Source organism: Equus caballus, chromosome 3, assembly GCF_041296265.1.
Source record: "Equus caballus isolate H_3958 breed thoroughbred chromosome 3, TB-T2T, whole genome shotgun sequence".
Taxonomy (NCBI): domain Eukaryota; kingdom Metazoa; phylum Chordata; class Mammalia; order Perissodactyla; family Equidae; genus Equus; species Equus caballus.
Window position 1 is genome coordinate 17,197,556 of NC_091686.1, and position 25,074 is coordinate 17,222,629.

Below are 25,074 nucleotides of genomic sequence, written 5' to 3' on the forward strand. Positions count from 1 at the left end.
ATGACTCAATATTAGGACTTTACTAAAGTAATCCACCATATTATAAGTAAAAGGAGAAAGAATCAGAGTATATAAAATAGGGTAGAGAACACATTTGACAAAATTCAACGTTCATTTCTGACTGAAAAAAAAAGAGACCAGTAAAATAGGAATACATAGATATTTCACAGACATTATAAAAATAAACCCAAAATTCAGCATCGTATATAATTAAACATCAGAGATGTTCCCATTAAAATGAGGAACAGGGGCCAGCCTTATGGCATAGTGGTTAACATCACACATTCCACTTTGGCAGCACCGAGTTCTGGCGCTGGGGTCCTCGGCGCAGACCTACACAGCATTCATCAAGCCATGCTGTGGCGACATACCACATACAAAATGGAGAAAGACCGGCACAGATGTTAGCTCAGGGCCAATCTTCCTCACCAAAAAAAGAGAGGAACAAAGAGGATGCCCACTATCAATGCTGTTATTCAATATTTTTCTGGAACCACTAGTCATCACAATTAGGCAGGAAAAAAGAAATAAGAACATTTGAAAAGAAGAGGCAAAATATACTTTTCTTTCAACTGATATGAGCATATATCTAAAAAAACTCAAAATCAACTAGAAAACAATTTAGTACAAGATAATTTCTACAAACTCCTTTACGTTTTCATCCACTAACTTGTAGAAATGAGAAAACAAGCACTTAAAATAAAATATTTCTCTTTACAACAGCAATCAAAATGATAAATATCTAAGACTGAGTAAAATAAATTTGAAAGACCTATATGAAGAAAGCTTTTTAAAATTCTGAGAGATATTTTAAAACCATTAAAATAACTGGAAAGACATACTTTGCTCTTGAATGGTAAGACTAAATTTTGTAATCTTTCCAAATTATAAGTTAAATGAAATGCCAATTAAAATACTGACAGGCTTAGTTTGGGGGACTTGACCAAGACAAACATAGGAGACATACTCAGAGAATCAGGACCGAAAGGGGGGCTAGGCCAGACAACCACACAATGCAAAACAAATTGCCTGTAATTTCAAAAGTACTAGAGAAGAAATCGGCAACTCCATGGAAGAGACGAGTCTCAAAACAGACCCAAATACATCTGAGAATTTAGTGTATGATAACGGTTGGATTTCAGATCAGTGGGGAAAATCCGGGTGTTTCCCAGTAAATGATATTGGGATAATCAGCAGCTGTTTGGAAAGAAAGCAAGCTGGGCTCTACCTTACTCTTTCCATCAAAGTCAGTATGTCTTTACTCTACTTTACCTGTATATACATATTTCTTTCTGGTATGAAACATACACTGTTAACAGTGGTTACTTTTAAGGAGATAGACAAGGGTTGGTTGAGGGATGAGAAAGAAATTGACATTATTTTTTTACCCTTCTATACTTGTGCATTTTTATTATTTGCATGTATTATTTCATTTCTTAAAAATATAAGAAATTTTAAAAATAAAATGTATGTGCAAAACAATACAGGCAATTATAATATAATCAGATTTACCTTCTGACAATTTATAGTTTGTCTTTTTTTAAAGCCCATGTGCATTAAAACAAATCCTGTTTCTTTTATTGCAGGGTCTTCTCATAGGAGCATTAGCTTGTTTCATCACTGCCAAAGCCCATGAGTGGTATATAGCAGTCACAATTCTGGAAATACTCATCGTTCTTTATTTTATTCTATCATATATGCTAACCCTTCACCACTTGCTGACTTATTTAGATTGGCCCTTACTTGTAAGTGTTCATGTTCATAATCTGAATATAAGCTTTGCCCTCAGCCCCAGAGAAAGGCTCTCCTCAAGTAAAAACAACAGAGCTGTCTCTCTAGACAAGGACATGGCTGAGCTGTAACAGTTAGGGTGTTGCCCTAGTCCCAGGGGAGAAACTAGCCTAATACCCAGAAAGATTCCTTGGCCCCCTCTGTCTACAAGACAAGCACCACACACACCTACTTCCATCTCATTATGGCACTGATCACACGGTACTTTTCAGCTTGTCCTAAAGAAAATTTTAATTAGTATATTTAGTAGGTAAACACACTTCTCACCTATTGCTTGTAAAACAGCACATGCTTCTGCTTTTCAAACAGCACCCTTTCAACAGATTATAAACATCTCCCCCAAAGCAAGAGTCAACATTGCAGAAAATTGTCACGCATACCCTGAAAGATTGCAGGAGTCAACATTTTCATGTGTGTTAAGGGTCCATACCCCGAATGGGTGCCATATGGTGGAGTATTCAGGAAAAGATATTGCATAGCCTTCTTCAGTAACATTTTCCAGAATTCCATATTTACCAATTGAAAGATTCCCAAAGCTCATCCCGCAGGTCTCAAATCCTATTTGTTGTGGAGCCTGAGGCTCTGCATCCTTACAGACTAGAACTACAGTTTTGCACATATACAGACATAGGCCCAGTTCCTGGCCCTTACTAGCTGTGTGAACTTTAGCTCAGTTTCCCCATCTAGGAAATTCAGCGAAGGAAAAATGTAATGATAATAACTGCCTCATAGGGTTCTTATAACATTTAAATGTGTTTAAAACAAATAGCACAAAGCTTGGCACAAAGTTAACATTCACTACAAATGTCCATCAGACCCCATAAGGTAGCTGGGGGGCTTTTATCATTTTATCTTGCACTATGAACAATCCTAACTCCAAGCTCAGGCCTCTTCCACATCCCATTTCCTTATAGTCCTTTTTTTTTTTTTTTTTTTTTTTGAGGAAAGTTAGCCCTGAGCTAATCCTCCTCTTTTTGCTGAGGAAGATTGGCCCTGAGCTAACATCTGTGCCCATCTTCCTCTATTTTTGTATATGGGACGCCTGCCACAGCATGGCTTGCTAAGTGGTGTGTGGGTCCGCACCAGATCAAAACCACAGAACACCGGGCCACTGAAGTATAGTGCACGAACTTAACCACTACACAACAGGGCCGGCCCCTGTAGTACTTTTTTCTAACCTTAGGGTAGTATTGGTTGCTATTAAAGTAAAACTCAAAACATTTTCAAGTATGTGAGGGATTTTCTGAAAAGGCTGCTGAGCTCACTCTGTCCCACAGAGTGCCAAGCAACAGGAAGCAGAAAAGGCAAAATAAGAGCAACTTTAATTGGACGTATGGAAGACCCTCTCAGTTATGGAGAGCTGCAACCATGGAGAGGTTCTGAGGGGAAACTAAATCTCTGGCCATGGGACTTTACAAGAAGGGAAGGTAAAGTAACTGTTTTTGAGCACATACCATGTGCCGGATACTTTGTCACATATATTACCTTATTTAATCCTCACAACAACCTGATGAGGTTGTAATCATCCCCCACCCCCCATTTAATAGATGAGAAAATTGGATTAAAGAGATTAAGTTGCCATGGTCATATGTAGGCACAAGGAAACTCAGATTTGAGACTAGATCTACCTGACTCTAAAGCCCAGACTCTTTCCAGCCTTTATGCCCTTTTACCTTGTGATGGTTTCTCTGTCTCCACCCTCCCTACATCTTTGTCCTCCTTAGATTCTCTAAATTTTATGTTCTCTGTAACTTCTGTTTCCTCGTGGCTTCCTTAAAATATGGAGCCAAAGGTGAATTGATTATCCTGGGGCTGTGTACAGGCCCTTGGGGATGGGTGACCGAGGGTTCCACCACACCAAGGTCAGTAGCTGTGGTCAGGAGGACCAGAGCCCTCTCAAAAAAGATCCACTGCCACAAAGCTGAGAGGGCCTCAAGGCGGTAGGACCCTGGAGGAGTGTCCAGGAGATGTCTCAGAGGCAAGAGGTGGGTCTCCTAAGCATGAACCATGACGGTCCTGTGAAAGGAGCTGCTCCCACAGCAGCTGCCTGGTTACAGGCAGCTCAGGCCAGCTTTTGTAGAGCTGCAAGCCTTTGGTCAACTGATAAAGCCAGGCCCCCTTTTGCTACCTCCATCCTTGGGTGAGAACATTCTCTTTTCTTTGGATAGCTATGGAAGCCCAGAGCACGGTTCAGAGCCCCTGCCTTTTTCTTGCTCCTATCCTCCAGGGGATGGGCCAGGGTCTGGAACAGCACATGGATATGCCTGGTGAGCTCCCAGGAGCTTCACAGTTGAGAAACTGTCTTACCAAGAAGGTTGCCCAGTTATTCTGATGCTCAACTAACTAGCAGTACTAGGAAACCGCATGCTATCCTACACAGTTGGCCAGATGGTGAGTGATCTAGTTGACTTGGAAGGTTTTTAAAAGGACCCATCAAAACAAGATTCAAAACTGTTTTCTTCTCCTCGCCTGTCCCTTCCTGTCTTATCTGCCCTTTCAGATCGGTAAGATGAAGGACATGTACATATAAGATTGCTCAGAGGGGTAAAGAGCTACCACTGGGTGGTAATAGGGAGGCCTTGGTAGGGCAGGAATGTGCTGATTTAGTGACAGTATTGGTGCCTAGGAGGTGACTACTTGATACTTCAGAGAGTAGGTTCACTTGGAGATGTGTTGGCATCAAGCTACAGAAATCACTTGAGATCTTATCGAATGGTCAGCACGGGAAGCCAGAGAACACATGGCCCATTTCACACTGCAACTGTTTCAGGGTTCTGCATAGGCTCACTGGCCTACCCACACACTAGAGGTGTCCAGCATGCACAGCTGTCACTTTCTTTCAGCCCTTCTTTCCAAGCAAGATGGTTTGGTGCCCAGGAGGTATAGGATTAGGGTAAGGAGTTCTGACATTAAGTGGCAGTCTCCTTAAAGGCTCACATGAGGATAGAATTCTTTCTTACCCTATACACATTCTTGTTTGGCAAAGGGCTAAGGGTGAAAGTCCCCAGCAGGGAGATAGCAAGTCTGATAAATAAGGGCTTCAGACCCTCAGCAGGGCAGCCTCAAAGAGTACTGGCCTCCAATACAGATGACCTGCTGAAATCTGTGGGCTCTGGGACTGTATTTTGGCAAGGCCTCCTCTGGAGAGGTCATGGAGCCTGGGTTTGGGGACCTACCTAGTCTCAGTTGCAGCTTCTCACTTCTCACAGCTTTCCTCACCTCACCCATGGTGGGATCTCTGTCTTCATTTACAGACATTGTTCTCCATTTTACCCACTCTAGTCTAGTGTCATCTGTCAATATACCCAAGAAAAGTATGAACTGTAATTATTGTCTTGTAAATAGCTCATATTTTTAATACTTCTACATTGTAAAAAATATTATCAAAGAAACTGAGTTCTGGTCAAGCAGATGTTTTTGCCAATAGAAAGCACTTTCTTTAAAAAAGAACATAATAAATATATTTTAAACTTAAACTCTATAGAAGTGATGATTGCCAAACTACCAGCAATATCTTTACATTTATAAGTAACAAGTATCAGCTTTAGATGTCCCCTTCAAACAAGATTAATGAAAAACAGCAATTCTGGCGATTTCTGATCAGGCTCTGCCATGTGTTTGGAGAACTCCAGGCACAAATGGAACCAATGAAAGTTGCAGTTAGTTGAATAACAAATAATATTTATTGTATATGAATTCTTGTTACAAATACCACATTTGGTAAAACAAATTGTAAATGTTTAACTTTTTTTCTAATATTCAGTGGTTTTCAAAAATAAGCATTCACCATTAAAGCATCTTTTTCTTTCCCAGTTATAATTCTACACAATTTTGTTTATCTCAGAGAACAGTTTGGGAGCTTTATGGAAAAATAATAGTCAAGTAACAAACCCATCTCTCAGTTTAGTCAGAGGGGGCTACTTAATAGGATATTTGGTCAAAGGGGAAAGAAAAAGATGATGAGTAGGGACAGCATTTATGGGGAAATCAAAAGTCCTACTGCACATGGCACAGCTCAGCTATGATTTTGCCCCATCAGGGAGAATATCTCTCTCTCTCTGTCAAAGACAAGGCCAACAAGAGGGTGTGTGTCTAAGGCAAAAGGGAGGGTGTTTAGTCAGAAGAAGGGCCCTAAGGCACTAAAATCAGACTGCCAAGGGTCATAGTCACTTACTGGCTGAGCAACCTCATGCAAGTGGCTTACCCATCTGTAAACTGGGGATAATGCGAGTTTGTTGTGAGAATCAAATGAGATCACATATTAACACCTTGGCACAGTACATGACACATAGTAAGTGCTCAAGAAATGTGAGCTACAATAGAAATGTTAGGTTCAAGGCAAACGTTAGCTTCAAGGGAGAGTTCAGGAGAGCACTTCCTTGCGAGTAAGGACTGGAGTAAACTATAACATCCAGTAGTCCAACAAGGAGATGGAATTATGACAAGGAGTCAATGATGGGCTAGCGAGGCCTAGTCTGTCTTTGGTTTATTATCATCATCATTACTAATGTGCTTTCATCCAAATTCTCAATGGTCTATGACTACAGCTAGTTAATTTTTATTTTAAAAAGTTTACATTCCACTTCTTAGTTGTAAGAGTCCTGGTCACATCTTTGAATGTCTTGGTTTACACAATCCTCAGATGCTAAGCTTCCTGAAACGCTGCAAATCGCTGTACCTGCCCCACTCTGGGCCCACCTCTCCTCACCCTACAGAACCCAGCTGGAACTTACTTTCAACCCTCACTAGCCCTGCTCCATGTCCCCCTTCCACTGTTACCCACCAAGCACCCAGATAACAGACATCAGTGCCCTTCAAGAGGCAAGTCACATTCCTCGATAGGGCTCCCTGCTCACCAACCTCAACACCTGAAGTTTGCAGAAAGTTTACTATATGTGCATATTTTGAAAGTAGATATCACAAATGTACATTTGGATGCACTGGATGCCAGGCAGCTTAATTGATGCTTTCAGATTCAGTATGTCATTTAATCCTCTGATCAACCCAATGAATCTCAATCATTACCCCCATATTAAAAATTAGCATGTTGGCAAAGAGGGGTGATAAAACATGCCCCAGGTCACACATCTAGGAATTGGCAGGCCAAAAGAGTTCATCAACAACAAACATTCTCACCTTATTTGTCCCATACCATTTTGACCCTCTAATGACCCATTCCACAGAAAATGCCAAAGATGGATTCTGCACTTCCAACCTAGGGGGATAGCTCATTTCCTTCTTATTTGGGTGTCCCTGATGGGAGGCAATAATGTGTTGAGTTCTGACCCTACTCCATGACAGATATTCCATCTTAGGCAATTTAATCAACCTCTCTAAGCCTCTGTTACATCCTCTTAAAATGGGGATCATAACATCACTGACTTTGGAGGGTGTTCGTGAGGGTTAAATGAGATAATGCCTGGGAAATGTTGGCACATTGCAGAGGTCCATTAGAGCCATTATGATTCCATGCACTGGATGGCAGGGCTCCTTGCTGTGTTTGGGCAAGTGCATCAAGGCTGAGAGAGACACTAACACTACCAAGTCAAGCCACCAAGACTTAAAGACTTAAATGTTCAAATTAGATATCTGGGCCATATTGTGGTTTTATCACCCTAGGCTTTTCCCCTCCCCACACACTGGTGTCACTGACACATTGAGTACCCTCTCTTCCGTTATTGCTCAGCTACCAAAGCCCAGTCTCTGCTTATACTCAGGAGTGCACCTCCATCCATTCATCCTCACCCTTTGTCTAGCACACAAAGAAGCAGACTAGCCTAGCCGCTAAAGAACCCAGTACTGAAATCCAGAAGGAAGGATACAAATAGCCTACAGATGTCAGGACAGACTCAATTCTGGCCAGGTCTTAGAAAAGAGCAAGGGCCGGCCCTGTGGCCGAGTGGTTAAGTCCGCACTCTCCACTTTGGTGGCCCAGGGTTCACCAATTCAGATCCTAGGAACAGACATGGCACTGCTCATCAAGCCATGCTGTGGTGGCATCCCACATAGAAGAACTGGAATGACTTGCAATTAGGGGCTTTGTGGGGAGGAAAAAAAAAAAATGAAAGAGGAAGATTGGCAACAGATGTTAGCTCGGGGCCAATCTTAAAAAAAAAAAAAGCAAAAGTCAACAGCACAGGCATTCACTCCAGAATACCAGGTCTGCTCCTCAAAGGGGTTCCCACCTTCTTGGCACGTGTCAACCTATAGAATAAATATGACCTAACTTCCAGAGTATTGGTTCTACCTACAGATTTGGGAGTGGAATTAAATCAGTAAAGTGCTCATCTAAAATTTTATTTTATTTTATTTTATTTTATTTATTTTTTGATGAAGAAGATTGGCCCTGAGCTAACATCTGTCGCAATCTTCCTCTATTTTGTAAGTGGGCCGCCTCCACAACATGGCTTTGATGAGTGGTGTAGGTCCACACCCAGGATCCAAACCTGCAAATCTGGGCCACCAAAGCAGAACACGTGAACTTAACCACTACACCACTGGGCTGGCCTCCTAAAATTTTATTTTTATATTAAAACAAATGTAGTATGGAATATAATGCAGAATTTACATTAATTTAAAATAGAAGACTTCAAGAAATCATATTTATGGAAGGCCAATTTGGGCTGGGCCCCCAGACCTCTAGGTTTTTTCATGCCCACTTTCCTATGCCCTTTAAGAAAAGTCTGATGGAAAAGTTCTCAGCTTTTTTTTATGGTATTCTTTAATGAAATTAAACCTACTGCTGCTGACAAAGTCCTATCCAAGAATCTTAAAATCACATAAACTCACATCTCTGGAAGATGTAAGAAGTATACTGCTGAGGGTTCCTCTTCATAGTAATCAAAAGGAAAGTTTAAAAAGGGCATCCATCCTTAGATGGGTAGTTGACCAATTTAAATATTTTAGGAAATTACATTTTCATGTAAAATTGACAATTTTTAATTCTGTATTACAGGATCTTATCAATACTTGCATTTCAGCTGTGTTCCTTTCAATAGTTGCTGTCTTGGCCATGCAAGAAAAGGAAAGAAGGCATTTATTCTATCTTGGAGGGGTAAGTAGAGGCCTTCATGACTCCATTTAAGATCAGTATTTCAAGACTCTTTGAAACAGGAAACTGTCAGACCATCATTGTTTCATTTATAGAACAACGTCCCCCCACCGCCCCTTCTCTTTCTTGCACTGACTTCTTCAGAAGATGTGAAGTTGCACAAACTCTAAGCTCATGAAAATCTTCATTGTGATACTCATTCTCCAAATAGGTACAAAAACAAGTCTGTTGAACCCTTTTTGAGAATCGTACACACTATTTTTTGAAATGTTCCAGCAAGATGTTCTTGTCTATAAATAGGACTTTGACTTTTCCAGAGTAGAGAATTATATTTTAAAAGCACATGAAAAGAATGATTGTGGGGGGAAAAAAGTGCATTGTCAAAAGTGAGTGACCCAGCCTATTTAGGAAAGAAGGATGGAAGTTCCCAGCATGTGCCCCCCACCAGGCTAGGCACAATCTAAGTTAATCTTTACAACTCTCATGTTTACAGATACGGGAACTGAGATTAAATACCTTGCCCTGGGTCACAAGGCTGGGACAAACTGGGACTCAAATCCTTATTATATGAAGAGCACAAGAAATGGCTGATGGAGGGGTCACGGGTGGGGAGGCGAGACTTTGGTTTAAGAAGTTAAGCAATGGGAACAGAAATTAATCCAGAAAAAAAGTTTAAATTCTTTCAGTTCATTCCATCATTAGTAAATATTTGTCAATCCTATTGGATTGTGCCAGGCCTGAGCTCAGTGTTGGAGATAGAGTCCCTTCCCCCGGGGTAGCTCACAGATTAGCTAGGGCAACACCTCCCTAGGAAAAGTTCATTAAAGTAGCCAGGGATTAAGTGACCATAAAGAGAAATATCCAAGACAGGCAGGAGCTGAGGAGCACCAGGGACCTCAGACACTGTGGTCTGCTGGTCCCCATCTGCTACCTCAGCCAGCAAACCACCTTCTACCTGCCACCCCCGGTCTCTGTCAGTTCTCTCCTGGATGGCAGAGTGCCCCCACTCCCCAGTGGTCTCCCTGCCTCCAGCCTGGTTGTTCATTTTCCCTGAGCCTCATGGCTACTCCAAGTGGGCTTTCTGAGTCTGGCACCCGACCTCGCCTCTTGATCAAGTCCCAGATCCTGCACCTCCCCAGCCTCAACTCTGCCTCCTCCCTTACCAGCTTCAGAGGTCTCAGCCACCCCAGATTCCTTGGAAACTCCTTCCTGCCCTTTCAAACACAGCGCAAGAGTCCTTTCCACTGAGAGGCCTTCTCAGGCTCCCACCCGGACCTGAGGCCTCCTAGAGCTAGTGCCCCTCTCTGGTCCTTTCCTGGTGCCTCAGGCTTCAGGTGACGTCATTACTGGCAGCAAAACCCACCATTTCCAAAATCCCTTTCTCTGGGAATGGCAGAATGGGCTGCGGCAGCCAGTTGGGCAGACACCAGAAGGTAGTGGAAGGTCAGAGGGAGACAGAAGGCCGCGGGAAGCCCCGGCCTGGTATGGGGGATAGGGAAGACGAATTGCTGCTGAGCTGCAGAATAACCCCGCTTTTCCCTCCCCGCATATGGCCTTGTGTCTGACAGATCCTGTGTCTCACAGCAGTACTCATGACTGTCATCGATGGGATTCTGGTTACCAAGATGATAAGGAATATTTTGAAAAAATTCCTGGGGTTCAGTACCGAAACTAAGCCTGTGCCTGCCCTGGCAGACTCAAAGGCACCCCCGAAGACAACCAAGCTGGCACCCTCAAAGCCACCCAAGAAGGCATCTTCAAAGGCACCCAAGCGGGCAGCTTCAAAGGCACCCAAGCGGGCATCCTCCAAGGCACCCAAGCGGGCAGCTTCAAAGGCACCCAAGCGGGCATCCTCAAAGGCACCCAAGCGAGTGTCCTCAAAGGCACCCTCGCAGGCATCCTCAAAGGCACCCAAGCGAGTGTCCTCAAAGGCACCCACGCAGGCACCCTCGCAGACATAAGCGTCTGTGTCTCACCCCTCCCACCACTGAGCTCGCATGCTGTCACCCGTTTCGGCCTACATATGATCATAAAATCAGGGCTGCTAAGTTGGGAACACTTCTGCTTCACGTGTTACCTTGTGTAAAAGTCGAGTTACATTTTCATGCACCTGCCCATGCCCCGAGGGGCGCTGGGCGCCGCTGCCCCAGGAGCCCTTGGCGAGGGCCTTGACCCGGCCCTGGTCCCAGCCAACTGGATCCAAGGCGGGAGCAGCGGCTACAGCCCCGGGGCCACCTTGCGAGGCCTCGCTAGACTGTGAGGGGAGCCACGCGCGAAGGTGGGAGCCCCGTGGTGGGCCCGGAGGTGGGGCGGGGACTCCTGCGTGGAGGGTGGGCGGGCCCGGCGGCCGTGGGTCCCTGGAACCCGCGCTGGGCCGCACAGGGGAGACTCGCGCGGTGAGACGGCGCGCGCGCGGAAAGGGCGCCAGGCGTTGGCGTTCGCAGGACCGGCCGTTGGCTGAGCGCGGCCCCTGAGCAGGTCGGTGGGCACCAGCCTCGCTCAAAGGCCAGGCCTGTCCGGGGACAGCAAGAGAGATTGGGCAGGCCGTGAGAAGCTGAGAACTCCCCCGCAAAGATGGCTGACAAAGGCAAAAAGGGCAAAGATGCAGCCCCAGCGGCCCCTCCTCCGGGCGCCAAACCCCCGGACAAGAAAGATGAGAAGGTGGAGGAGAAGCCACCAGAAAAGAAGGTGGAGCCCAAGGATGAAGTGGGCACGAGGAAGGGATGTCGCCGCTACAAGTGGGAACTCAAGGACAGCAATAAAGAGTTCTGGTCTATGGGGCACGCCATGGTCAAGATTCTGAGCTTGGTAAGTTGGGCTGGTATCCCGGGAAGCAGGGGGTGCAACAAGGGGGAGAGAGCGAGGGAGCGGGTTCCAGGGGGCTCCAGAGGGGCTCCAAGAGTCCGTGACAGCCCTTTGCCGTGGCTCAGGAGCATGTCTCCCGGCAGGGCTGCCTAATAGGTTCGCTGATAATGTTCACTGGGAGCATCGTTCACCCCCTCCTGACACTCATCATCACCATGGAGATATCCATCTTCAGCTTCTTATTCGTTATCTACACCTTCGCCATCCACAGATACTTGCCCTTCGTCCTGTGGCCCATTGCTGTAAGTGAGGGGCGGTGGGGAGCGCCTGAGGTTGGTGTGCATTCACGCGTGTGTCTTGACACCCTGAAAGTGACTGTTCTGTCACCGCCCATATGTGTGCCCCGGGCATGGGCTGAGCACCTTTGGGGCTGGGGTAGGGCAACTGAAGTTAGGTAGAAAAGGCTCTGTAAACGCCTGACTTGGAAGCGGGGGCCACTTACTTACCTGGTGGTCAACGAAGGGGTCTTTGCTCTCCCGAAGCTTTGCCCTCCTTGGGAGGAGGAGATGTATAACAACCAGCTGTTCCTCCCAAGCCCTGTTCCAGCTCACACCTGACTGGAGAGATCACCCCAGAAGGTACCCCATCCCCAGAATTCAAAAAAGAAAATCAATCTTCCCATAAATCAGTAAAATAAAATGAGGATTTTTTAAAAATCACTTCCAAAGCAGCTTTAGACCTCCAGTGACTATCCTTGTATAGAATGTTAATTAAGCCCAGAAGGATGTTCAGCCCCAAGCAGTCATCCATTGGAACGGAATTGAGCTGGGCAAGTTACCCAACCACTCCCGGCCTCTGTTTCCGCATCCGTAACGTGAGGACAGTAATAATCTCTGATGGGATTGTACCTGAGGAGTAAACGTACAGCGCTTGATGCGGTGCTTGAGTCCTCATGGACTTGAATCACTGCCTGTCACCTGTGTGATCACAGAGCACACCCCCGTTACCCAAAGCCCCTTGTTCTTCGCACATTCACAGCATGCCTCCAGAGCCCTATGCTCACTGTTTCACTCACTTTACACATGAAATGGGCTCAGAATGGCCAAGTAACTTGCCCCCAGGAAACTCAGCTAGTAAGTGGCAGAAAAAGGATGCAAATCCAGTTTTGTCAGTAGAGTCTGAGTCCCTAACTACCTGCTAACCTGCCTCCTTGTTAAAAGTTATTAGAGACCAGGAGTTCATAGGTCTCAGTGGCATAGGTGAGGACCCCTAGTATAGGGAGAAAGAAGAAGAGGGCCAAATAAGACTCTTGGGAAAGGAATAAACAGAGGACAAAGTAATGGGACAGGCAGAGGACAAGTTTTCAGCCACGGAGCTTGAGAAGATACTTAGTCCCAGCAAGATGAAAAATCAATGAACCCTGGAAGTCCTCCTGCTGCTCTTAGCTGAAACCCCTAGGGGAGATGCAAGCGCTATTGCTTTAGCTGAAAGGCTGAGCTGGCAAAAGAGAGGGAAACACACATGCCAGAAATGAAAAACAGGAGCAGGGATCAAATCAGCTGCTGAAGTGTGGTTGGGAATGGCCCACAGATACTATCCCAGGAACCTAGAGTATGGATTTTCATACACTCTCAAGTTAGTAGATGAGACCTTGGTCCCAAGCAAAGTGGGGATTTAGAACTGAGGACCCTGCATAAAGCTAGCACCTTGCAAAGACTGCACCCTTTGGGAAAAGACCAACAGAGAAGACACCTTTCCCACACACAGAGGAACAATAAAGCGTGTTCGTCTCTGCCTGAGCTTTGAGTGGAAAAACAAAAAAGACCACCTTGAGAAATAGCAACCTTGAGCCTGCACTTTGTGCAGAGTTGGTTTGAATTTTTACTGCCTTCAGCCTAGAAATCTTCATGCAGCCCAGAAAACTTCATGCCTGGGAATAACATTAAAAATTGACCCCAGTTTGAGGATATTCCAATGATATCCTTGGGACTCCTGACAGAAACAAATGCAAAATCACAATCAAAGTGTAAAGAGATTCTCACAGGTCAGGAAGTGAGGGGGAGGGAGCCTTGTCAAAAATGAACTCACAGTTGAAAACTGCAAAACACCTGATTTTAAAATCCCCATGAGTAAGAATCAAGAATCAGCAACCATAACAAATGGGAGGATTAGAACCCTGGGAATATGAGATAATAGAAGAGCTGTCTGAAAATAATAAGAAATATACTTAAAATTATTAAAAAACATAAATAAGAGCCCTAAGGAAAAAACAAGACGTTATGAGGACAGAATAGACAGATTTTTTTAAGTATAAAATGTAATGTCTAGAATTGAACATATGGTTATTGAAATAAAAATGTCAATAGATGGGTTAAAAAGCATATCAGACAAAGCTGGAGAATTAGTGAATGAAAGATGTGGGGAAATTACCCAGGATATAGCACTGAGAGATGGAGAGAGAAAACATGAAAGAGAGAAGTTGAGGCACACAAGGGAATAAGAAAGTCCACCATAAGCCTAATAGGAATTCCAGAAGAAGAAACTTAATGGAAGAGAGGAAATATTCAAAGTGTTAATGACTGAGAACTCTCCAGAGCTAATGAAAGTGACATCACTAAAAATGGCAGAGTAGGGAACTCCAAAACTCAGTTCCTCCACTAAACCCATGATTAGGCTATCAAAAACTGTCAGAATCAGCAAACACAGGCTCAGAGTGAAGGGGTGGAAGACAATACTCCAAGCTAATGGCAAACAAAAGAAAACAGGTGTCACAATACTTATATCAGACAAAGTAGACTTCAAGATAAGACAGGTAAAGAGAGACAAAGAGGGGCAGTATATAATGATCAAAGGGACACTCCATCAAGAAGAAATAACGCTTATAAATATCTATGCACCCAACACTGGAGTATCAAATTTCATAAAGCAACTACTAAAAAACCTAAAAAAAGATATTAATAATAACACAATAATAGTAGGGAACCTAAACACCCCACTCACATCAATGGATAGATCATCCAGACAGAAAATCAACAAGGAAACAGTGGAATTAAATGAAAAGCTAAATCAGTTTGACTTAATAGACATATATAGAACACTCCATCCAAAAAGAGCTGAATACACATTCTTCTCAAGTGCTCACAGAACTTTCTCAAGGATACACCATATGTCAGGAAACAAGGCAAGCCTCAATAAATTTAAGAAAATTGAAATAATAACAAGCATCTTTTCCAATCATAATGCTATAAAGCTAAAAATTAATTACAAGAAAAAAGCTGAGAAAGGGACAAAGATGTAGAGACTAAACAACATGCTATTGAACAAGCAATGGATCATTGGAGAAATCAAAAAATATCTGGAGACAAATGAAAATGAAAACATACCAACTCGTATGGGATGCAACAAAAGCCATATTAAGAGGGAAATTCATTGCAATACAGGCACACCTTAACAAACAAGAAAAATCCCAAATAAACAATTTCAAATGACATGTAACTGAGTTAGAAAAAGAAAAACAAACACAGCCCAAAGTCAGCAGAAGGAGAGAAATAATAAAAATCAGAGCAGAAATAAATGCTATTGAAACAAAAAAGGCAGTAGGAAGGATCAATGGAACAAACAGCTGGTTCTTTGAGAAGATAAATAAAATTGACAAACCCCTAGCCAGACTTACAAAAAAAAAAAAGGAGAGAGAGAGAGAGAAAGCTAAGATAAACAAAATCAGAAAGAAAAGAGGAGAAATAACAACCGACTCCACAGAAATACAGCAGATTATAAGAGAATACTATGAAAAACTGTATGCCAACAAAATGGATAACCTAGAGGAAATGGATAAATTCTTAGACTCTTACAACCTCCCAAAGCTGAGTGAAAAAGAAACAGACAATCTGAATAGACCAATCACAAGAAAAGAGATTGAAACAATAATCAAAAGCATCGTAAGAATAAAACCCCAGGACCAGACAGCTTTCCTGGGGAATTTTACCAAACTTTCAGAGAGGATTTAATACCTATCCTTCTCAGGCTATTCCAAAAAATTAGGGAAGATGGAATGCTTTCTAACACATTCTATAAGGCCAATGTCACTCTGATACCAAAGCCTGACAAGGACAGCACAGAAAAGGAAAACCACAGGCCAATATCACTGATGAACATAGATACAAAAATCCTCAACAAAATTTTGGCAACCTGAATTCAGCAGTAAATGAAAAGGGTCATACATCACGATCAAGTGAGATTCATACCAGGGGCATAAGGATGGTTCAACATCCACAAATCAATCAATGTGATACACCACATCAACAAATTGAGGAATAAAAACCACATGATCATCTCAATAGCTGCAGAGAAAGCATTTGACAAGATCCAATAGCCATTTAGATAAAAACTCTTAACAAAATGGGCATAGAAGGAAGTTACCTCAACATAATAAAGGCCATATATGACAAACCCACAGCCAACATCATACTCAATGGGCAAAAGCCGAACACTATCCCCCTGAGAATAGGAACAAGACAAGGACGCCCACTATCACCCCTCTTATTCAACATAGTACTAGAGGTTTGGGCCAGAGCAATTAGGCAGGAGAAAGGAATACAAGGAATCCAAATAGGAAGTGAAGAAGTGAAACTCTCACTGTTTGCAGACAACTGTTTGCCGATCTTATATATAGAAAAACCCCAGAAAATCCTTCAGAAAACTAATAGAAATAATTAACAACTACAGTAAAGTTGCAGGGTGTAGAATCAACTTACAAAAATCAGTTGCTTTTCTGTGCTCCAATAACGAACTTATAAAAAGAGACTCAAGAATACAATTCCATTTGCAATTGCAACTAAAAGAATAAAGTACTTAGGAATAAATTCAACCAAGGAGGTGAAGGATTTATACAATGAAAACTATAAGACATTATTGAAAGAAATTGATAGTGACATAAAAAGATGGAAGGAGATTCTTTGCTCATGGATTGCAAGAATGAACATAGTTAAAATGTCCATACTACCCAAAGCAATCTACAGATTCAGTGCAATCCCTATCAGAATCCCAAAGACATTCTTCATGGAAATAAAGCAAAGAATCCTAAAATTCATATGGGGCAACCAAAGACCCCAAATTGTTAAGGCAGTCCTGAGAAAAAAGAACAAAGCTGGAGGTATCACAATCCCTGACTTCAAAATGCAATACAAAGCCATAGTGATCAAAACAGCATGGTACTGGGACAAAAACAGACACACAGATCAATGGAACAGAACTGAAAGCCCAGAAATCAAACCACACATCTACAGACAGCTAATCTTCAACAAAGTGCCAAGAACATACACTGGAGAAAAGAAGTCTCTTCAATAAATGGTGTTGGGAAAACTGAACACCCACATGCAAAAGAATGAAGGTAGACCACTATCTCATGCCATACAGAAAAATAAAAATAAACTCAAAATGGATCAAAGACTTGAAGATACGTCCTGAAACTATAAAACTTCCGTGGGATAATATCGGTAGTACACTCTTTGACATTGAACTAAAAAGGATCTTTTCAAATGTGATGTCTTCTCAGACAAGGGAAACAAAAAATAAACAAGTGGGAGTTTATCAGACTAAAGAGCTTCTGCAAGGCAAAAGAAACTAGGATGAAAACCAAAAGACAACCCACCAATTGGGAGAAAATATTTGCAAATCATATATCTAACAAGGGGTTAATCTCCAGAATATATAAGGAATTCACACAACTGAACAATAAAAGAAAAACAGGAGCCGGCCCCGTGGCTGAGTGGTTAAGTTCGCGCACTCCGCTTCTGCAGCCCAGAGTTTCACCGGTTCAGATCCTGGGCGTGGACATGGCACCACTTGTCAGGCCATGCTGAGGCGGCATCCCACATGCCACAACTAGAAGGACCCACAACTAAAAATACACAACTATGTACCGGGGGGCTTTGGGGAGAAAAAGGAAAAATAAAATCTTGAAAAGAAAACCCACAACAACAACAAAACAAACAACCCGATCAATAAATGGGCAGAGGAGATGAACAGACATTTTTCCAAAGAAGATATACAGATGGCCAATAAACACATGAAAAGACGTTCAACATCACCAATCATCAGGGAAATGCAAATCAAAACTACATTAAGATGCCACCTTGTGCCTGTTAAAATGGCTATAATCACTAAGACTGAAAATAACAAATGTTAGAGAGGGTATGGAGAGACGGGAACCCTCATACACTGCTGGTGGGAATGCAAACTGTTGTAGCCACTATGGAAAAAGTATGGAGATGCCTCAAAAAACTAAAAATAGAACTACCACATGACCCAGCTATCCCACTACTGGGTGTCTACCCAAACAATTTGAAATCAACAATCCAAAGTAGTGTATGCATCCCTTTGTTCATTGCAGCACTATTCACAATAACTAAGACATGGAAACAATCCAAGTGCCCATTGACTGATGCTTGGATAAAGAAGATGTGGTATATATATACAATGGAATACTACTCAGCCATGAAAAAAGACAAATTCATCCTATTTACAATAACATGGAAGGACCTGGAGGGAATTATGCTAAGCAAAATAAGCCAGTCTGAGAAAGACAAACACCAGATGATTTTACTCATATGTGGAGTATAAACAAATACATGAACAAAGAAAACAGTTCAGTGGTTACCAGGGGGAGGGAGGTGGGGAGTGGGCGTAGAGGGTGAAGGGGAGCACTTATGTGGTGACAGTCAAGAAATAATGTACAACTGAACTCTCACATTGATGTAAACTGTTATGAACTCAATAAAAAAAGCCTGTCTGAGTCATGTGGTTGCCAGAGGTTAAGGGGGGTTGGAGGGTGGAGAGTTGGGAAAAATAGGTGAAGGGGATTAATAGGTATGAACTTTCAGTTATCAAATAAGTAAGTCATGGGGATGCAATATATAGCACAAAGAATATAGTCAATAATATTGTAATAACTTTGTATGGTGACAGATGGTTCCTAGACTTATCATGGTCATCATTTCAGAATGTATATAAACAGTGAATCGCTATGTTATACATCTGAAATAATGTTGTATGTCAGCTATACTTCAATGAGAAAAAACTGTCAGAATCAACTTTTTCATAACTCTGGAATCTATTTTTAAAAACTTACAACAACCAGAGGAATGCTTAATGAAGAAAGAAAGAAGTTGTTGAATTTTGGTAAGAGAGGATCGTGGCATTTTAACTTATCCACCTGCTGCCCCTCACTCCCTAGCTTGTCAGTGGCCAAGAAGAAAACTGCCCACATTCCTGGCCACATTCTTCGCTGGTGGCAGAGGGGGCAAAACAGTATATAAAGAGGATCACTACATATAGCAATTCTGACCTTGTATGTACCTTACAATATAGCCCCAAAATATAAAAGACAAAAATAGATTTAATTATAAGGAAGAATTGACAAGTAGCAACCACAGTGGGATATTTAACATGCCTCCCTCAGTAACTGATAGCTTGATCCACTGATATATCTAGAACCCTACACTCAACAGTAACAGGCTATGTATTCTTTTCAAGCACACTTGGAACAATCATAAAAATTATCCTCAATAAGACCACAAAGCAACTGTAAACAAATAACAAGAAATTGGTATCATACAGACCACATTCTCTAATTTCAATGCAACATAATTAGAAATCAATCAGTAAAGTTTAACTAAAAGCCCATATGTTTGGGGGGAAATATAATGTTTTCCACAAACATATAGGGATTTAGTTATATGTAGTATTTGCCAGTACTACCTGTAGAATGCAGCTAAACAATTCAAATTCAAATCTATATAATTAGAAAATGAGACCAAAAATTAACAATTCAAGTGTCGTATCTCAAGAAGGTACCAAAACAAAACAAAATAATGAAATTAAGAAGAAGGCAATGCCAAAGATAAGAACATAGGAAACAAAGATCCATAGTGAGGACCAATAAGACCAAATATCCAGTTCTTTGAAAAGACTAATAAAGTACATAGATAGACCTCAAGAAAAAAAGAAAGAAGGAACAAAGAACAGTATTAATATAAAGGTCAAGAACGGATTTTAAAGGTCACAGGGAAAATATGAACTTTTATGCCAATAATTTGGAAAGTTTAGATAATAGTTAATTTTGCAGAAGAAATATTACTTACAAAAATTGACTCAAAAAGAAATAGAGAAACAGGTTATAAAATAATTCATCCATGTTTTCATCTGGCACTTTAGTTTTTTACATTTAAATCTTTTGATTCATGTGGAGTCATTTTAGTATATAGCTCTATATCCTGATGGCTATCCAGCTGTTCTACTCTATCACTTGATTTATTAATTTATTGAATAGTACATCTTTTCCCCACTGATTCGAAATGGCATTTTTGTTAAATGCTAAAATGCCATATGCCTGGTTCATTTCTAAACTTTGTATTTGGTTACACTGTTTTCTTTCTTTTTTTTTTAAAAAAAAAAGTCTTTATAATATGTTATACTATCTGGTAGAGCTTGATCTTAAAACAGACATTAAAAGGAAAGTAAACTATAGGCCAATCTTATTTGAATATAGCTGTAAAAATCCTCGGTAAAATATTAGCAAACTCAACCAAGCAATATATAAGCAAGCAATACGTCACGATCAAGCAGGGTCTGTGTCAGGAATGTAAGGATGGTTTAGTCTTCAAAGTTCTGTTAGTGTAATTCACCATCTTTTATTTATGGGAGAAAGCCATTTCATCATCTCATAAGCTGCAGAAAAACTATTTAATAATATTCAATATTCATTTTTAGATAACTCTTAGCGAACTAGGAAAAAAGGGAACCTGCTTGTCTTAATAATGGTATCTACCTGAACCTACAATAAACCTTGCATTTCACGGTAAAACTTTAGCGATGTTTCTTTAGCGATGCCTCCTGTCCTCACTTCTACTCAACATTGTGCTGGAGATCTTAGTCAGCACACTGTGACAAGAAAAACAAAAGCTATATGGAGTGTGACGGAGAAAACCAGCATTACTCACAGATGACATGCTTCTCTACACAGAACATCTGAGAGAATCTTTTATTTTTTTTAAAGATTGGCACCTGGGCTAATAACTGTTGCCAATCTTTTTTTTTTTTTTTCTGCTTTATCTCCCCAAAACCCCCTGTACACAGTTGTATATCCTAGCTGCACGTCCTCCTAGCTGTGGGATGTGGGACGCCGCCTCAACGTGGCCTGACGAGCGGTGCCATGTCCGCGCCCAGGATCCGAACCCTGGGCCGCCGCAGCGGAGCACGCGAACTTAACCACTCGGCCACGGAGCCGGCCTCCATCTGAGAGAATCTACAAACTACTAGAACTATGTGAGTTCTTCAAGGTTACCAGAGACAAAAACAATAGTGTTCCTGAATGCTAGCAACGAACAATGAGAAAATGTGGCTTTTCAAAGAAACCATTTAAAACAGCAACAGAAACTACAAGGTGTCTGAGAATAAATCTGTTCCAAGATGTATAAGACTTTACATAGAGATTATAACATTTTATTAATGTCTGTGTCCCCCCAGAATTCATATACTGAAATCCTCACCCCCAGTGTGGCTGTCCTTGCATATAGGGCCTCAAGAGTAGTAATTAAGATTAAACGAGGTCATAAGGGTGGGGCTCTGATCTAATAGGATTAGTGTCCCTATGAGAAAGACAACAGAGAGCTCTCCCTCTCTCTCCCTCTTCCTCTCCCCGCTCTCTCTCCCTCAAGCCTTCCCACCCCCACCTTATGCACCATGGAAAGGCCATGTGAGGACATAGCAGGAAGACAGCTGCCTGCAAACCAGAAACAAGTTTGCTGGCACCTTGCTCGTGGACTTCTAGCCCCCAGGACTGTGGGAAAATAAACGTCTGTCGTTAAGCCACGCAGTGTGTGGTGTTTTGATGGCAGCCTGAGCAGACTAATACAGGAATCAAAAGACGACTTGGAAATAGACCTCCATACATATGGCAAAGTTGGTGTTTGACAGACGTTGCATTATAAAACAGTCGAATGGAATATTTAATAAATGTATTTGGGACTGAGAAAAAGGAAGAGGAAGAGAGAGAAAGAGAAACTATGTATCCCCTTAAAATTAAAACTTACAACAGAAGACATCATAAACAAAATTTTTAAAACAAGCCAATAGAAAAATGGGATAAAGGATATGAACAGACAGGAAAACCAAATGCCTAAACCATGTTTTAAAAAATGCTTCAATGGGGCTGGCCCTGTGGCCGAGTGGTTAAGTTGGAGCGCTCCACTGCAGGTAGCCCAGTGTTTCATCAGTTCGAATCCTGGGTGTGGACATGGCACCGCTCATCAAGCCACGCTGAGGCGGTGTCCCACATGCCACAACTAGAAGGACCCACAACTAAAGTATACAACTATGTACTGGGGGGCTGTGGGGAGAAAAAGGAAAAAATAAAATCTTTAAAAAAAAAAATGCTTCATTAGTGACCAGAGACCTGAAAATTGAGACAACAGTGAGGTACCGTTTTGACTCATCAGATGGACAAAAATAAATAAGTCAGGTAATCCTGAGCATTGGCAAGGACTTGGGAAATGGGAGCCCCTATACATTGCTGAGTGAGTGGAAATTGGCACGAGCACTTTAGGGAGAAACTTGGCAATACTTAGCCGAGGAGAAGATGTGCAGGGGAGGCACAGACAAGAGTGTTCATTGCAGCAGAGTTTGTAATAATAATTTCCTGAAAGGTAGAAACAACCTAATGCCTCTAGTTTGGTTTATTCATACAGTAGAATACATCAGTTAAAATTAATGAATTCAATCTATATTTCTTAAAAGGAATAAATCTCAAAAACTTTAAAAAGTGTGCAAGAAGCTATCTTTTATTTAAATTTTTGAAACACACAAAATGGTATATATTGTTCATGAATATATGATATGGAGGAAAATATTAGTGCACACTTGGGGAAACTGCCCATCAACCTCCCACCCATGGGTGCCTCTGGGAGACGGGCAGGAAAAGGGAGCGAATGCTGAGACTGCAGCTCATGCCACAAAGTTTTACTTCTGTTTTTGCAAGACATTAACATCTGTTTAATTTCAGTGGTTCATGGCTGCTGGAGGTGCGAGTGGGGATGGGATGTTCTATTATTGTCTGTATGTTTGAAATGTATTAAAATTCAAAAAAAGATTGAAAAGGAAAAGAAAGGCCAGAGACAAAATGGCCAGGGAAGGACAGTCCACAGAAAATGGCACCATAGAAACCAAAGACAAGAGTGGGCATTGTCCATCGCTGCAGTCATTTGCTCCCCATAGGATTAAGAGGGTGCACAAGCTCTTGGGCTGGCATCACCCCTAGAACGATGGGGAGGAAGCCGGAATGCTGTAACCATGGTTTGACCAACTCTGAGAAGTTTGGCTGTGCCAGGGAGCGACACTGGGTGGTACTTGAGGGGAAGGTAGCGTAGAAGGCAGCCCTTGTGCCCAGTCTGGGAACCTCTGGACCTTGTCAGTAGGGTGAGGAAGACAAGTATGGTACAAGGGTAAGACTGAGGCCACAAGGGATGGGAAGGAAGGTTGATGATGGAGGAAGTAGTGTGGCCTTGCAAAGAGGGGAGGGGGTCTAGGAAGTAAGGTGGGGGGTCAGGGAAGGCAAGGGGCTGAAGCGGCAGCTGCCAGGCCAGAGTCCAATCGTGGGGCCAGAGTCCAACAGAGCCTCCTGCCAGCAACACAGCTGGCCCCCAGATCCAGAGAGAGGAGCTGGCCCAGAGAGCAGAGAAATGATGTGGGGTGGCACTCAAGACAGACATCATTAAGTAGGATAGTTATGCATTTATTTAAATGAGTACTGGAGAAAAAGAAAAAAACACAACTAGCCACTAAATGTGTGATTTCATAGACAAGATGGTAGTGGAGGGAGCCCGTGAAAGCAGTTAAGCTCCTGGACTTTGAGTCTTGACTCAGAGAGCCCAGCTGGGGGGCCACAGGTATGTCCACCTAGCCTGGTGTACATTTATCTTCATATATATATATATATATGTTTTAAATCAGGCAGAAGTTTGAAAATCATTCCCTTTGGAGGAAGCTATGCAAGGGGAGGGCGGCGGCGGGGGGGGGGGGGGGCGTGGTACGGGGAGGGTTGGGGAGGGGATGGCGGGGAGGCCTGGCTCTGTTTGGGGCTGACTCCTCTCTCCCTGGCTTTCAGGACCTTCTCAATGACCTGTTCGCCTGTATCTTCCTTGGGGGGGCCGTGGCCTTTGCTGTGCAAACTCGGCAGAGCATACCGATGAACTACTTGGTTGCCCTGGTGAGTCTTCCATGCTCGGCTGTTTATTTGCTCAGAAGTCACCTCTTTTGGAGAATGGTTCTTTTCCCCTGTTTTGCGGAAAGGGCCTCTTATCTTTTCACAAAATGTTGGGATCCAAGCAAAGTTTAAAAGTAAAATTGGTGAATGTTTCCAGTGGAGAAGCCATGTAAATAAAAATGACGTCCAGGGAGCCAGCCAAGCTAATGGCTTCCTCCTGGTAGCTGCTGACCCCAGAGACAAAGGGCCCCACCCAGGCTGGTTTAAAGAGAGAGAGAGAAAGCCGTGAGACCACAGGACGGTGGGGACAGGGCAGCCGAGGATGGAGGAGGGGTGAACTCCCGGTCTCTTGGTCTGATAGTTTGAGGGGATGAGGGGATGTGTTAACCAGCACCTGCTGGCGATAGAAACAAGGAAGGAACTATGCCAGCTTCGGAATGAAAGCAAAAGTAACGAGGATCATTCTGTTTTCCAGATCCTTATTGCTCTGGCTGGGTTTTTTGCCTTAATCGATGTATGTCTTCAAAGAAAACACTTCAAAGGCAAGAAGGTCAAAAGGCATGTGCTGGTTCCTCCAACAAAGGAGGGAGCAAAGGAACCGGGACAGGGACCGGGGGCGGCAAAGCCAAAGGAAGAGCCAAAACCAGCAGACAAGAAAGCGGAAAAGCCGAAGGAAGCAGACAAGGGAAAGGACAAGGGGAAGGGAGGCAAGAAATGACGCGGAGGCGACGCCCGCCATCAGGAGTGGCGGCGTATTTTACCACAGAACATATTTCCACTGTCTTCCTTGTCTTCTCTCTAGAATGCTTTTCTTTTCCATTTTAATAATCACCTTTGCTTGGAAAAGAAATTTCTCTTCAAATGGATTTTAATACTTAAAGTTAATGGAAACACCATTTTGCTCATTCCACAAAAGTTACTGAAAGTTTTGGTGCAGAGAGCGAAGCTGGAGCACCGCCTCTAGAGGAGCTCACAGGCTGCAGGGCAAGGGGGTTTAGGGGACCAGAAGTGTGGGCGACACCAGCTGTCAGCACTGACCAGCCAAAGGGGCCAGAGGAAAACAAGAGACTGGACAATGAAAGGATGCATTTTCTTCACAGCGGTATTTTTACTTTACATTTTTTTAAAGCATCGAGGTAGTTGCTGTAGGAAGAATCAGGTTGCTGGC

The 25,074-nt window shown here is 42.7% G+C and overlaps 2 protein-coding genes across 4 annotated transcripts in view; both read left to right on the forward strand.

The window, feature by feature from the left end:
* Window positions 1-10,900, forward strand: part of LOC111772773 (uncharacterized) — a 12,606-nt gene extending 1,706 nt beyond the window's left edge. The window contains exons 2-4 of one of the 2 annotated variants that reach the window (XM_023637128.2): window positions 1,587-1,745; window positions 8,747-8,845; window positions 10,411-10,900. In XM_023637128.2, coding sequence (XP_023492896.1) covers window positions 1,587-1,745; window positions 8,747-8,845; window positions 10,411-10,803 — 651 coding nt within the window. In that variant the 3' untranslated portion in view covers window positions 10,804-10,900. The remainder of the gene's footprint in view (window positions 1-1,586; window positions 1,746-8,746; window positions 8,846-10,410) is intronic. The other variant, XM_023637129.2, reaches the window with a different exon arrangement.
* On the forward strand, window positions 10,829-24,756 carry CMTM2 (CKLF like MARVEL transmembrane domain containing 2). 2 transcript variants are annotated; one of them, XM_001495994.5, is made up of 4 exons: window positions 10,829-11,650; window positions 11,791-11,949; window positions 23,808-23,909; window positions 24,382-24,756. In XM_001495994.5, the coding sequence occupies exons 1-4, from the start codon at window positions 11,417-11,419 to the stop codon at window positions 24,622-24,624; spliced, it is 738 nt and encodes a 245-aa protein (XP_001496044.1). In that variant the 5' UTR covers window positions 10,829-11,416; the 3' UTR covers window positions 24,625-24,756. The 2 variants fall into 2 exon arrangements, with proteins under 2 accessions (XP_001496044.1, XP_005608368.1); XM_005608311.4 differs by lacking the exon at window positions 11,791-11,949.
* The last annotated feature ends 318 nt before the right edge of the window (window positions 24,757-25,074 follow it).

Coding starts and splice junctions, on each gene's coding strand:
- CMTM2 (XM_001495994.5), top strand. CDS start 11,417: ATGGCTGACAAAGGCAAAAAGGGCAAAGATGCAGCCCCAGCGGCCCCT. Junction 11,651..11,790: donor TGGTCAAGATTCTGAGCTTG/GTAAGTTGGGCT, acceptor GTCTCCCGGCAG/GGCTGCCTAATAGGTTCGCT. Junction 23,910..24,381: donor TGAACTACTTGGTTGCCCTG/GTGAGTCTTCCA, acceptor TCTGTTTTCCAG/ATCCTTATTGCTCTGGCTGG.